This window comes from Pteropus medius, unplaced genomic scaffold (assembly GCF_902729225.1).
Source record: "Pteropus medius unplaced genomic scaffold, Ma_sr-lr_union100, whole genome shotgun sequence".
NCBI lineage: Eukaryota > Metazoa > Chordata > Mammalia > Chiroptera > Pteropodidae > Pteropus > Pteropus medius.
Genome location: NW_024351543.1, coordinates 5,531,795 through 5,545,603, shown reverse-complemented (window position 1 = coordinate 5,545,603; position 13,809 = coordinate 5,531,795). Strand labels below are relative to the sequence as shown.

General features: G+C 33.9%; 1 protein-coding gene and 1 pseudogene across 4 annotated transcripts in view; one reads left to right on the top strand and one right to left on the bottom strand.

Moving 5' to 3' along the window:
* Positions 1-13,809, top strand: part of GSK3B (glycogen synthase kinase 3 beta) — a 178,144-nt gene that overhangs the window by 76,576 nt on the left and 87,759 nt on the right. For all 4 annotated transcript variants that reach the window (XM_039843116.1, XM_039843115.1, XM_039843114.1 and 1 more), the window contains one exon: positions 6,832-6,915. In XM_039843116.1, the coding sequence (XP_039699050.1) occupies positions 6,832-6,915 (84 nt within the window). The remainder of the gene's footprint in view (positions 1-6,831; positions 6,916-13,809) is intronic.
* On the bottom strand, positions 3,431-3,549 carry LOC120586834 (uncharacterized; annotated as a pseudogene).

Genomic DNA, 13,809 nt, shown 5'->3' with positions numbered 1-13,809 from the left:
TGTGTGTGTTTCTACAATGACTATAATATAATACCTGATTTCTATAAGCTGCTTTTTGAAAAGTGTTCTATTATATATAGCACCATCAAACTCTGGTTGTAAAAATAAAACCAAGAAAGTATGTAATAAATTACAAAATGTTTGTAGGTGCTATAGAAATATAGAGATTAGAAAAGATTAGTGTGAGTTGGAGCAGCTAAGGACGGTCTTGTGAAAGAGGTGCAAGTTAAATAGGAACTTAAAGGATGGATAGAATGTCTGTAGGTAGGAGGGAGAGTTGAGACATTCCAGTGATGTTAAGTGTGATCAGTGGCTTAGAATTGGGAATGAAATAATATATACAGAAAGAGTGAGACGTGGGATATAGTTATGATCACATAGGTCATGAGTGGAAGATAAGATTAAGTTAATACGGAAGGACTAGATTATGAAGCATTTCAACTTTATCGGGTAGGAAATGGGGATATTTCTATCTCTCACTTAAAATTTACTTTGTCAGCTAATAACATTGCTACTCCAGATCTCTTTTGATTTCCATATGCATGTATATCTTTTCCCATCCTTTTTCTTTCAAGCTATTTGTGTCTTTGAATCTAAAGTGTGTCTGCTATTCAGAGAATATAGTTGGAGCTTGCTTTCTTATCCAGCCTGACAATCTCTGCCTTAGATTGTATGCTTAGTTAATCACGTTTGGTGTAGTTTTGATATGGTTGGAATTACCTGTTCCATGTTGTTCTGTTTCTCTCTCTCATGTTTTTGTTCCTCTGTTCTCATTTATCGCTTTGTCTTGTGTTGAACAAATCTTTTTTAATGTACCATTTTAGGTCTAGTGTCGATTTTTAACATTAAAATAATTATTTTCTTAGTGGCTGCCTTAGGAATTACAGTATGCATTTCATTTTATCATAGTCTGCTTCTGGTTATATAAACTTAATTCCAGTAAAATATAGCACCTTTTCTCCAAGATAGCTTCATTTTCTCCTTCTTCCTTCTTGCTGTTATTGTCATGTGTATTATATCTGTTTATGTTATAAACCTAATAACATACTATTATCATAATTGCTTTATACAATTTATGTCTTTGATGAAATGAAGAAACGAAAAATATATGCAGTCTTTTATATTTTCCCATTAATATTTACCATTTGTGGAGCTCTCACTTCTCATGGATTTGAATTACCTCCTGGTGTCATTTCCTTTTAGCTTACTTGAGTATTTCGTAAAGACAGGCCTTCTACTAGAGAATATTCTTTTTTTTTTTTAATCTGGAAATGTCTTCATGTTTTCTTTCACATTTGAAGAAATATGTTTCTGTATATAGCATTCTTGGTTGACAATTTTTTTTATTCAGCATTTTTAATATTTTTTTTAATTGCCTTTGTTCTCCATTAGTCTGGTAATTAGTCAGCTGTTAATTGTATTGTTTTCCCCGTGTATATGCTGAATCATTTTTCCGTTATTGCTTTCATGAATTTTTTCTTTGTGGCTTCAGTTCAAAAGTGGTGTGCCTAAATGTGAATCTCTGTGTGTGTATCCTTTTTGAGGGTCATTAAGCTTTATAGTTCAGTAGACTAGTGTTTTTCATTAGATTTGAGAAGTTTTCAGCGATTATTCAAATACCTTTTCTTTTTTCTTTTCCTCTTTGTTGGTACTGCCTTTATATATATGTTGATAGGTGTGATGTTATCCTACAGCAGGTCTCTGAGACCCTGTTTATTTTTCTGCAGCCTTTATTTTCTCTTTGTTCTTTCAATTAGATAATTTGTATTTATCTATTTTCAAGTTGACAGGTTTTTTTTTTAAATGCCATTTCAAATCTTATTTTGAGGTCATATTGGCTCTTTCACTTCTTTTATTATACTTTTCAACTCTAGTATTTCCAAGTTTTAAAAGTTAGTATTTCTTAATTGAAATGATCTATTTGTTATGTAATTGTCATCGTATTTTTCTTTAATTTTAAAAATTAGGATTTCCTTTAATTCTTTGAACATAATTATTTATATAATTCTGTATTAAATTTTTTCCCAGCTTTACTGTGATACAGTTGACATGTAACATTATGTAAGTTTAAAGTATACAACATGTTGATTTGATGCACTTACATGTTGCAAAAATGATTATCACTATAGCATTAGCTAACATGTCACATCTTGTAATTACCATTTCTTTTTTGTGATGAGAACATTTAAGACCTACTCACTTAGCAACTTACAAATGTACAATACAATATTATGAACTATAGTCACCATATATGTAGTCACCATACTGTACATAAGATCCCCAGAACTTATTCGTTGTTATAACTAGAATTTTGTACTCTTTGACTAACATCTCCCCTTTCCCCATCCCCGACCCTTGGTAACCACCCCTTTTAGTTTGTTTGTATGAATTCAGCTTTTTTAGATTCCTCAGAGAAACGATATCATACAGTACTTGTCTTTCTGTTTTTCTTATTTCACTTAGCATAATGCCTTCAAGTTCTTCCCATGTTATTGCAAATAGCAGGATGTCCTATTTCTCATGGTCGAATAATATTCACACACACACACACACACACAGTCATGTGCCTCAAATTACATTTTAGTCAATGAGGGACTGCATGTATGACAATGGTCTCATAAAATTATAATGGAGCTCAAAGTTTTCTAGTGATGTCATGGCACAATGCAATATTTGAGTGTTTGTGGTGATACTGGTGTAAACAAACAGTATACTGCCAGTTATATAAAAGTATAGTCCACAAAATTACAGCCATAGGCTACCATCTATGTTTGTGTAAGTATACTCTGATGTTTGCACAATGACAAAATCACCTAACGATGCATTTCTCAGAATGTATTCCTGTCAAGTGACATGTGACTGTATACATACATACCCCATATTTTCTTTATCCATTCATTTGTTGATAGACAAGTTGTTTCCATGTCTTGGCTATTCTGAATAATGCTGCAGTGAACATGGGAGTAGCTCTTCAAGACAGCGATTTCATTTCCTTTGGATATATACCTAGAAGTGTCATTGCTAGATCAGATGGTAGTTCTCTTTTTAATACTTTGAGGAACCTCTGTACTGTTTTCCATAATAGCAGCAACAATTTACATTCCCACTAACAGTACATAAGGGTTTTCTTCTCTCCACATCCTCACCAACACATTATCTCTTGTCTTTTTGACAGTAGTCATTCTAATAGATGTGACATGCTGTCTCATTGTCTTGATTTGCAGCTCTTTGAGGAGTAGGATGTTGAGCATTTTTTCCTGTACCTGTTGGCTATTCATATGTGTTCTATTTGGGTCTTTTGCCTGTTTTTTTAATTGGCCTCTTTGTGGGCTTTTTTATTTTTTTACTTTTTAGGCAAGGCAACCCTTAGTTGACCTCATAGATTGCAAGGACCTTGTCATCTTACAATCCCTTATTTTTTTATTTTTTACGCCTACAGCACTTGGTCTTCCTAGGTGATCTCCCATCCAACTACTAACCAGGCCCGACCCTGCTTAGCTTCCGACATCAGACGGGATCGAGCTTGTTCAGGGTAGCATGGCTATAGACTTTTTTTTTTTTTGGCTATTGAGTTATATGAATTATATGTGTATTTTGCATCTTAACCCCTTATCAGACATGATTTGCAAATATATTCTCCCATTCAATAAGATTGCCTTTTCATTTTGTTGATGGTCTTCTTTGCTGTGCACAACCTTTTTAGTTTGATGGACTCCCACTTTATTTTTGCTTTTAACACCTTTGCTTTTAGTGTCAAATCTAAAAAATCATTGCCAAGACCATTATCAAGAAGCTTACTCTCTCTGTTTTCTTCTAGAATTTTTACTGTTTTTACATTCTTTGTACCTAATAGCTGCTTTTTATTCTTGTCTGCTAAGTCCAACAGTTATGTCTACCCAGAGTCAATCCTGAAATGGTTGTTTTCTACAATGTAGTCCTTTTTATTGATGTTTCGGGAGAGCGAATTTGTCAATCTCTTCATTCCACTGTAGCTGGAAATCTCGCCTCTTTTTGAACTTTCTAACTTCATAGTCCTTTCCCCTGTCTCCCGGCCCCATTTTAATTCACCCTAGTCATGCTTTTTGTCATATTTTTTCTACTGAAATCACTGTTGTAAGAGTCAGAAGGATCCTGTCTTTGCCATACTCAAATGCCAGTTTTCTGTTTTCATCTTCATTAACCTTTCAGCAGCTTTTGATGTAAATGGTCACTCCTCTTTTCTGAAAACTCTTTTTTTACTTGGTCTCTAAAATAACAGTCTCTTATGTTTTGCATTTTACTTTATTAGCTCCTCTGTGTGGTAAACTCCTTTTTATACCTATGATTTTTTTTTTTAAATTTAAACTTCTTACCTAGGTGATAGATACCATTGACTCCCTTGCTTTAAATCCCCAAAGTGCAGCTGACCCCCAGATGAATACTTTTAGCCCCATGTTCTACATTGAGCCTCAGTATTTTCATTGGATATCTGATAAGGATTTTAAACTTAGTAGGTAGAAAATAGAACTCCTGATCCACTCTCTTCTTCAAATTTATTCTGTCAGTTTTAGAATGATCTTTTAAAAAGGCGAATCAAATTATATCATTTTCCTGGTCAAACCTCATTGGCTTTCCTTTACATTTGGTGTGAAATTCAGTTAACTTATAATGAGTTTATATGACATACCCCACCCACTGCCTACCTCTCTGAACTTATCTCCCTCTCTCTCTGTTCACTTATCATTCTGCATTATCCTAAGAGCTATCTCTTGAATATGCCAAGCCCACCCCTGGGCATTTACATTTAGAGTTTCCTATAACTACCGGTGCTCTTCCCCTATATCTTCATGTGGTTCTCATATTTGTGTCATTCAGGTTTGTGTTCAGATTTTACCTCCTTTGTATTAGTCCTTAGTGAACTAATAAAGATCGACTCAGCAAAAATGTGTAGGCTTGGAATAGTTGTATATTTAAATACATCTCAGGCATGAACTTTGTCTATATTGGATTGCTTAATAACTTATAAATATTGCTCTATAAAGTTTATGTTTTGAATCTTTTAGGAAATTTTAAAATGAAAAAACTTAAACCTTTTTAAAAGAAAATAATATGAACAGAAGAGTAAGGGTAGATGAATATTTAGGTCTATATACTTGGCATCACTTATGTATTCTTTTTATACAACTTCTATTATCTGGGAATTTAATAGTTCTCTGTTACTTTGGTTAATGAGTCTGGAAAAATAGCTTATTTAACATAGTTGTTGACTATGTTTAAAAAAAACAGTCAATCATAGTATCTGTATATCATCAGAGGAATGAGTCTTAGCTTACTAGCGGTTCTCTCTCAAGACCAGCTACCTAGATGAGAATTCATAAACCATAGATATACTTCCAGAAATAGCTTTAATTTGAAATGGAAATGGAAACAGTTTTGAAATTGTTAAAGTTTTCTGGGTACTTCTCTACAACAGTCAAAACTTAGAGTCTGACTTCAGTTATCTTTGTTACAGCAATTATACTACACTAAGTTTGTTTATTGCTTCAGGTATAAACATTTTATAACAATTAATAGAATGAATGGTTGATATTTTATAAAGAATTTTAAATATCACTGTATATATAAGCCCAGCTTTCATGGTCTGTTTAAAGGGACAGAAGGAGACTCCTCTTGAGTTTCCTGTTTCCCTGAGAGGACATGTTAGAAAAATCATATAGCGTATTGGAAGTTTCTAGAAGAGGAACGTTTGCTTATTTCTGGTACCATCTTCTAAGAACTGGAGCCCACTCTGCTCTACTATAGTTCTGCTTATTCGATTCATCATCCTCTATGCATCCCCTACTCTTCTTTTTTTGGCCTTTTTTCCTCTAACCTTAACAGCATAACCTTCCCGATTCCCAAGTATATATGTTTTGTAGCTCTTCTAAATCATTATTTTAACTGAAATTTTATATTTTCTGCCCACCAGCTGATATTTTAGTGTTCTTTCTCTGTGTTGTGTAATTTGGCCTTTATTGACTGATTTCTGATAACCCAGGTGTATTGATGGAATTTATCTTCTTTGTTAATATATACTTTTTAAATGTGTTACTGCAAAATTTACAGTGTTAGGAGGTTATTATATTATTTAATTTTTTCTTTTCATGAAGAATATACATAACTTTGAAACTCCCCAAGGGGGAAATTATTTGTGTGGTCTATAAATTTATCAGACTATAAAGTTTCTAGTATATCATGTTTTAACTCTCTAAAACTTAGCAACCGAGCCCTTCTAATGGGGTGAATGCTCGGATTTTTCACTGTATCTTAGAACACAATAGGGCTTGTAAGAGTTTTCTTAGCACCCAAATTTATTTGTTTGGTGAAAAGTTTGATTTTTATTACAGTTGTAAAAATTATAGTACTAATAGTTCATTTTAGATATCTCTTATAGACCAGTGCTTCTCAAACTGTTTGTGGTAAAGTACCATTTTTAAAATTTTCCAATTCATCAAGGACTGATATTTTTATAAAATAACAATACAAATGAACTACTAAAAAAGTGAAATTTTAAGAAATACAAAGGATAGGCCCCGCCTTTTATTATTATAAGATTTATTGATGTAAAATTGTTCTGTCAAGTTGCTATAAAAAATTCTAAAAACTTATTTTCAATTTTATTTGCAGAGCAGTAGTAAATAGTTCATGGACTAGTAATGAATAGTTTACAGGTCAGCACTGGTCTGTTGACCATACTTTTTAGTAACATATCTATAGTTGGCTGTTTGTAGTGTTTTATGTTATTTTAGAAGCATTAGTCAATATGATGAGTAGCAGTTATCCTTAAAAAATATTTTTGTGTTTCCTTTTCAGAACCGAGAGCTCCAAATCATGAGAAAGCTAGATCACTGTAACATAGTCCGATTGCGTTATTTCTTCTACTCAAGTGGTGAGAAGGTAAGTCATGCAGAAAGCATATACTGAATATTGTTATAGACTTCTTATTCTAATAGAAATATTCCTTCCTCCCCCAAGTGAATCAGTTTTGCTAATTGAATGGAAGAGAATTTCACAGGCCCTAGTGATTCTGAGCTCATTGATTATCATTAGTTATATCAGGAAAATGTTAATGAAATGATAAAGGGAATGAATTTTTAATCATTTTCTTCTTTTCTTTTTTTAAATCTGTCAGTTCTTTTTTTTAAATCTATATATTAAACTTTCCTTATGTGCTTCTGGAGCACCGTGTTAGTTAGTTCACTTGTTTATTGGAGGGAGGAAAATGATGATGTTTTGTTAAGTTGACGTATCGAAGGGGAAAGGGAAGTAGGAGGACTTCGGTAGGACCAGAAAAAGACTTAAACATTGGAGGAAAGTTTAACTTATCCTTAGCTAGGGAAAAGTTAGAGAATGTAGAGTATTTCAGAACTTGTTAAAAGGGATCACTATTTATGATATCATTTAAGTCTGTGAAAGCAAAGGATAATTAAAGAAGACTTGATGCTGTGAATCCCCCCCTTTCCCTTCCCCATCAGTCTTTATCTTCAGAAGATGTAAGAATTAATGTTACTGTGCTCGCTGGACTTGGAAGCATAGAAAATCAGTTTCTTCTGTTTTACCGTGGTCTTTTCTTTCTGTCTGTTCATTGTCCCTTCTTCCAGCATCCAATCTTTTCTTTAAATTTTTCCCTTATTGGTTTGAGGTCGGGGGGCAGGGTCAGTAACAAACCACTTAATCTTTTTGGCTAAATAAATATGACTTCGAATAAGTTAATTTGATATTTCAGACCTCGGATATCATGTACATACTATCATAAGTCCTTAAATCCATAACGTCTCTTGATTTCTAGCCCAGTGTTCTTTTTCCTTCACATACTATTTTTCAGTGTACCAGTGTTTAATTATTTTTCATTAAATTTTATTTAGATTATTTCCTTAGAAATTTTTTTTTCATGACAGAGCCTGTTATATGGGAAGGTACCTAAATATTAAGTCAGGATTGTGATATACATACCTACAGATATAATTGTGTGTGTGTGTGTGTGTGTGTGTGTGTGTGTGTGGTGTGTTCAGTGTGTCATAGGTAATGTTTTGACAACTACATTGGCCCTTTAGTGACATTTGTTTTTCAGGTGCCTCCATTCCTTCTTAAGTTTACATGTTGCTTGTATTAGGGACTTTAAACCCTCATAAGTGTTTGAGCTCTTTTGTTTCTAAAGCCAATTAGTTGGTTCATGCTAGGTTTTCTTTTTAACCTAGTAAATTGCCTGTTATATCTTTAATCTTATCTGTTTTGGCATATCTTTACTTTTTCCTGTCCTTTCTCAAATAAAATTATGGAGCATCTGTTATGTTCACAGCATTCTTATAATGGAATTTTGCATCCTCATGACTTTTTGTTATTAGATACTAGACATTATAATACCCTAGGGAGGAAAGTAAAGGTCAGAATTATTTGTTCCATGAATCACTGGATCGCATTCAGATTCATTTGTAAAAGTCTCCTTACAAAGCCCTAAACATTTTTCTCTTAACTACTTAATTTATATTGTTTTCCCTGTATGCCAGGTACTGTTTTAGTGCTTTACAAGTATCACCTTATTTAACTCTTATGAAGATAAAAGGCAGAAAGGGGAAAATATCAAACCTTTTGAATGTAAGGCTCTATTTGTGGCAGCACCTAAAGGCTTACATGTCTAGTTTTGCTTTGTGGAAACCTGCATCACAGTCTACCCTCCTCACTTAAACCTGCCTTTGGAGTGACAGTGAACTGACTGTTATCAGTAAATCCCAGAGGATGATTTTCCTCCCTGCTGCTGTTCAGTACTACTTATTTATCTTAAACAGTCTTACAGATAAAGAGCAATTGAGAAGTACTAAAGGGAGATTAACCAGGACAGTGAACCTTTGTCTATTATAAAAAAGGGATATACTTTTTAATATATTAATTATCTCAGAACTTTCTCTTGAGGATTGTAAATTTTACTAAGTGAAAAAAATACACCTTTTAATTTTGGATAGCTCCATTAAAAACAAAAAAACAAAAAAACAAAAAACAAAGAAAAGTTATGATGTATTGCCGAAAATAATGATCCTTCCTTATCCAAGAAAAGGAAGGTTTTCTGAAGATAGCAGAAATACACAGGCTCAGGAAACCATAATATTCCAGCTGCCAAAAAGACAATTTCTTTTTGGCCTATTCATGATCTCCACTTCCTTTTTTCAAAATTGTTCTGGCAGGACCAACCTATCACCATGAGACCAGGTAATAAACTAATACGTCCCATATGGGACGGGTTCTGCTCTAGGGTTCAGAGCTGAGGTTTGTTATTATCAGTTATGACTCTCCAAGAGTAAGTTACAGCGTATAAACTCAGAACTGCTGTTTAGAAAGAGATCTAAATGTCTTATGAAATCTTACAAATCCTTAAAGACAATTTCTTTTAATTGTGACAGTCTTATATTAGATAGGTATTTTACTAACAAACATATGTAATGCCTGTGTGCATATATTAGAAGAGTTTTGGGGGAGGAAATAATAAGTTAATAGTTTGAGATGCCTCTGAGACATGCAAATAGAGATGCCCAGTGGACAGGTATAGTATGACTTCATAGTTGGGGGCTGCACGCTAAACGAAGGGATGACATTGACAAGGTTGGGTAGATAGGATGTATAGCCATGTGGTAGAGCTCTCAGGAGTTTGGGAAGGAGGGATAGAGGGGATGTTGTTTGAGGTCAGGACAGCAAAGAGCCAGCGGTTTGCCAGTATTGCCATCTGGTCTTAGAATATGTTGAAGGATGAGAGCAGTCTTTGTTTGAGAGAGCTGTAAGGAAACCAGTACCTTTGGGTAGGATCCAGGTTTTGTCTAGGGCAGGAAAGTAAAACCCTCTATGAAGACACCGGGGCTTGTAACTCCATGAGGAGTTTCTTTTTGGAGTTTCAGAGAGCTCAAGGGAAGCTCCAGCAGATCAATTTTAAGAACACGAGCCTAAAGGTGGCTTGAGGAGGGAATTAGGGGATCAAGCTAGGGACATTGTAAGGATAAGAAAGAGAAGGATTCAGAGTTTCAGGATTATAGGGATGAAAGACTTGGTTAGGTTCCATGGATGAATTCAAGTGTATATGGGAACATTTTGTAATCCTTTCATCATCATCATCTCTCTCTCTATCATTTTTATTCTTCCAAGTCTTTTCTCCCCTTTCTCTTCAGTCTCTCTCTACTGTCTGGGTTCCTGACCCTTTCACTCTGGGCTCTGGGTCTCTATCTTCCTGTCTCTGGGCTTCACTCCGTCTCCTTTGGTCTATGTCACCCCTCAGATTTACTTTCTCTTGTTAACTGGTGTATGGCTAGCTGGCTGGCTGGCTGTGTCTTGCTGGACCTCCCCCCCGCCCCCCAGTTGGCTGTTTCCTGTATGGATCTCTCAACCTCTTTCTCTGGGTTTATATACCCCTCTTTCATTGAGTTTCTACCCATCTTACTCTCTTTCTTTGAATATCTGATCCTTTCTAAATCTTTGTATGGATTCTCACCTGTCCTGAGCTTTTCTCATTCTGTTTCTTGGTATCTCTTCTCTCTTGAGCTTCTACTACTCCCTTCTTCGAAAATTTTAAAGAAGAAAAAATTTCAGTCACGATGCTGACTTTTAACTTCAGTCCTACATATCTTATTACATATATACATGTTTTATATAGTCGTAGGAATAATTATTTGTAACCTTACTAAATATTTAAGATTTCATAAAATCTTTCCCTTGTTGCCTCATAATATTTGTAGTTATTGGTTATATACTATTCCATTGAGTTGTACTACATAATGCTCTTAACTATTCTCCCATTGTTATTTTTAATTTTAGAATTATAGCTAAACTGCCCCAGGGCCTCATCATAATTTTTGTCCATTAGTGCTTTTTAGCTCTGGGTGATGTTAAAGTAGGATTGCTATAATATTTGGTAGATATTTCCACGGACCATGGGTTGACTGATAGTCTGTTTTGATGACTTTCCATTTATTGTGCTCTACCCTGCCATTTTAAAGACTTTTCTTTAGGGATTATAAATAATCAGCTTTTAGCCTATACTTGGAGGAAGGAGTAGCCAGTGTAACTAGAAGGAGGAGGAATTAATCAGGACAGACACTAAAGTTGCGACCTAATTAATCTTAGTCATAGTCTTCTAGTTGGAATTATTAATGTTTGCTATAGTAACTGGAGCGTCATGTAGTCAATTAGTATACTCTAGGTTACCCAGTAGCTTTTAGTAACTGATTTAGTACAGAGTAGTAGCACTTTTTCTCCTTGATTAGAGAAAAATGGGATTTTTGAATGTTTTGAAAGACTGGGCCTATAATACTTTCATGAATTCCAAGTATCAAAATGAATAGTTATTCATTTCACTATCAATATTTGGCAGTAGAAACTCCTTTACCCCTAAATGAAATTTTATGAAGAACCATTGTTCTAAAGATAGAACAGATAAAAAGCAAAATTGTTCCAGTTGAAACTGGGGTATGGGGCCAGCTGACACTGCCTTCCCTGAGTTGCTTACCTCTGTAGAACCATAGGCCTCTGAAAGATGTAGTGTGTAAACCACATTGTGCCTTTACAGGTGCCTTAACTTTTATTTAAATCAATTAATAGTTTTAAGAAAAATTTCTATAAGTAACCTTACTAGTAATAATAATTTACCTATGGTTCATCATAGATCGATTACTTTAATAAAGTGAAAGCCTTCCTTAAATAAAACTCTCCCTCTATTTGTATGTGAGACAGTATATAAAGCAAGAATGGCAAATTGATTTTATTCTTCATACCAACTTTGTTCTTTTGATAGTAACTGTGTAGAGGGCTGTGAGCAGAAGGAGATGATTATACCACTGCTTCTGAAATCAAGGAGAGTGCAGTGATTGATTATGCCTGTGAGCCACTAGTTCTGGGGAAGAAAGGGTAGGGGTGAATCTATTCTGAAAAGTAAAGAGCACTGGCATTGTAGCTAGAAATATTTGGGTTTGCATCCCAGTTCTGCATTTGATAGCAGTTTGACTGCAAGATTTTTACTTTTGTGCTCCTTTTTCCCCTTCTCATCTGTACAATAAGGATTTTATAAGGAAAAAAGTGTATTAATGCTTATTAAGTTCTTACTGTAGCGCCTGGCATATAATTAACACTTAATAAACATTAACTTACTACATATTTTTATAAATTATTGTTTAATAATAGCAGATATATATTGCACTTGCTATGTGTCAGACATTACTCTAAGCCCTTTACATGTACCTTATAACTAACTCACACCTCACAGCAAACCAGTGAAGAATGGGTATCATTATTATCTCCGTTTATAAAAGAAAGTCGAGGTAATCACAGTTAAATAAATTATCTACAGCTACTAAGTAGCAAAGTTAGGAGTCAAGTCTAGGCAGTCCGTCTCCAGAGCGTGTATAGTTTGCTCTGCTATTTAGCATAGAATATAAATTTCTCTAGAAGCAGCATATTAGACATGTAATATTTTAAAATATCTTAGTAATAATGACTATTGAACAAGGAGAGATTTGTACAGTTCTTTGGAGAACTTTAAGAGGAGAGAATAAATATTTTGCTGTCTGATAATAATATTAGTAGCAGTTATAATAGTAGCCAAAACTCATATAGTGCTTACTATATGGCAAGCACTAATTTAAATACTTTTATTCTTTTTTGGGGAGTGTGAAGAGGATTGTTGTTAATTCTTTAAATGTTAGAACTTACCATTGAAACCATCTGGTCCTGAATTTTTGAGGAAGTTTTTGATTACCGATTCAGTTTTACTTGTTACATAGATTTATTGAGATTTTGTATTGCATCTTAAGTTGTAGAGTACTTGGTGTGTTTCTAGGATTTGTTCTCGCTTATCTAATTTGTTGGCATGTAGTTGTTTATAGTATTCTTTTATCATCCTTTTTTTTATTTCTATAAGGTCGATAGTAATGTCCTCAGTGTCATTTCTGCTTTGGTTATTTCTGTTTTCTCTTTTTTCTTTGCCAGTCTAGCAAAAGATTTTTCAATTTTATTGATCTTTTCAAAGAATCAGCTTTTGGTTTTCTTAAATCCATTGTTTTTTTTTCTTTTTTTCTTTTTCTCCCTGTTCTCTATTTTATTTATCTCTGGTCTACTCTTTATTATTTCCTTCCTCTGCTAGCTTTAGGTTTAGTTTCCTCTTTTTCTAGTTCTTCGGTGTGTAAGTTAGGATATTGATTTGAGATCTTTCTTAATGTAGGCATTTACAGCAGTAGATTTCCCTTTGAGTGCTGCCTCCATTGCTCTCATAGTTTTGGTATGTTGTATTTTTGTTTTCATTGACCTCTTAAGTATTTTCTAACTTCTTTTGTTCAAGAGTGTGTTTAATTTCCTCTTTGACCTGTTGGTTGTTTAGACTGTTGTTTAATCCTCACACATTGTGATTTGTTTTGTTTTCCTTTTGTTATTGATTTCAAATTCCATTCTGTTGTGGTTGAAATAGTTCATAAAATTTCAGTCTTTTTAAATTTATTGAGATTTACAGCCTATCATGGATAATATCCCATTTGCTCTCGAAAAGAATGTATAGTCTTCTATTTGGGGGTAGAGTGTTCTATATATATATCTGTTAGGTCTAACTGGTTTATAATGTTGTTCAGGTCCCTATTTCTTTATTGCTCTTCTAGCTAGGTGTTCTGTCCATTGTTGAAAGTGGTGTGTTAAAGTCTCTATTGTAGAATTGTTTATTTCTTCCTTCAATTCTATCAATATTTGCTTTCTATATATATGGGACTCTTGTTTGGTGCATGTATGTATATAATAGTTATATCTATCTTGATGAATTGACCCTTTTATCAA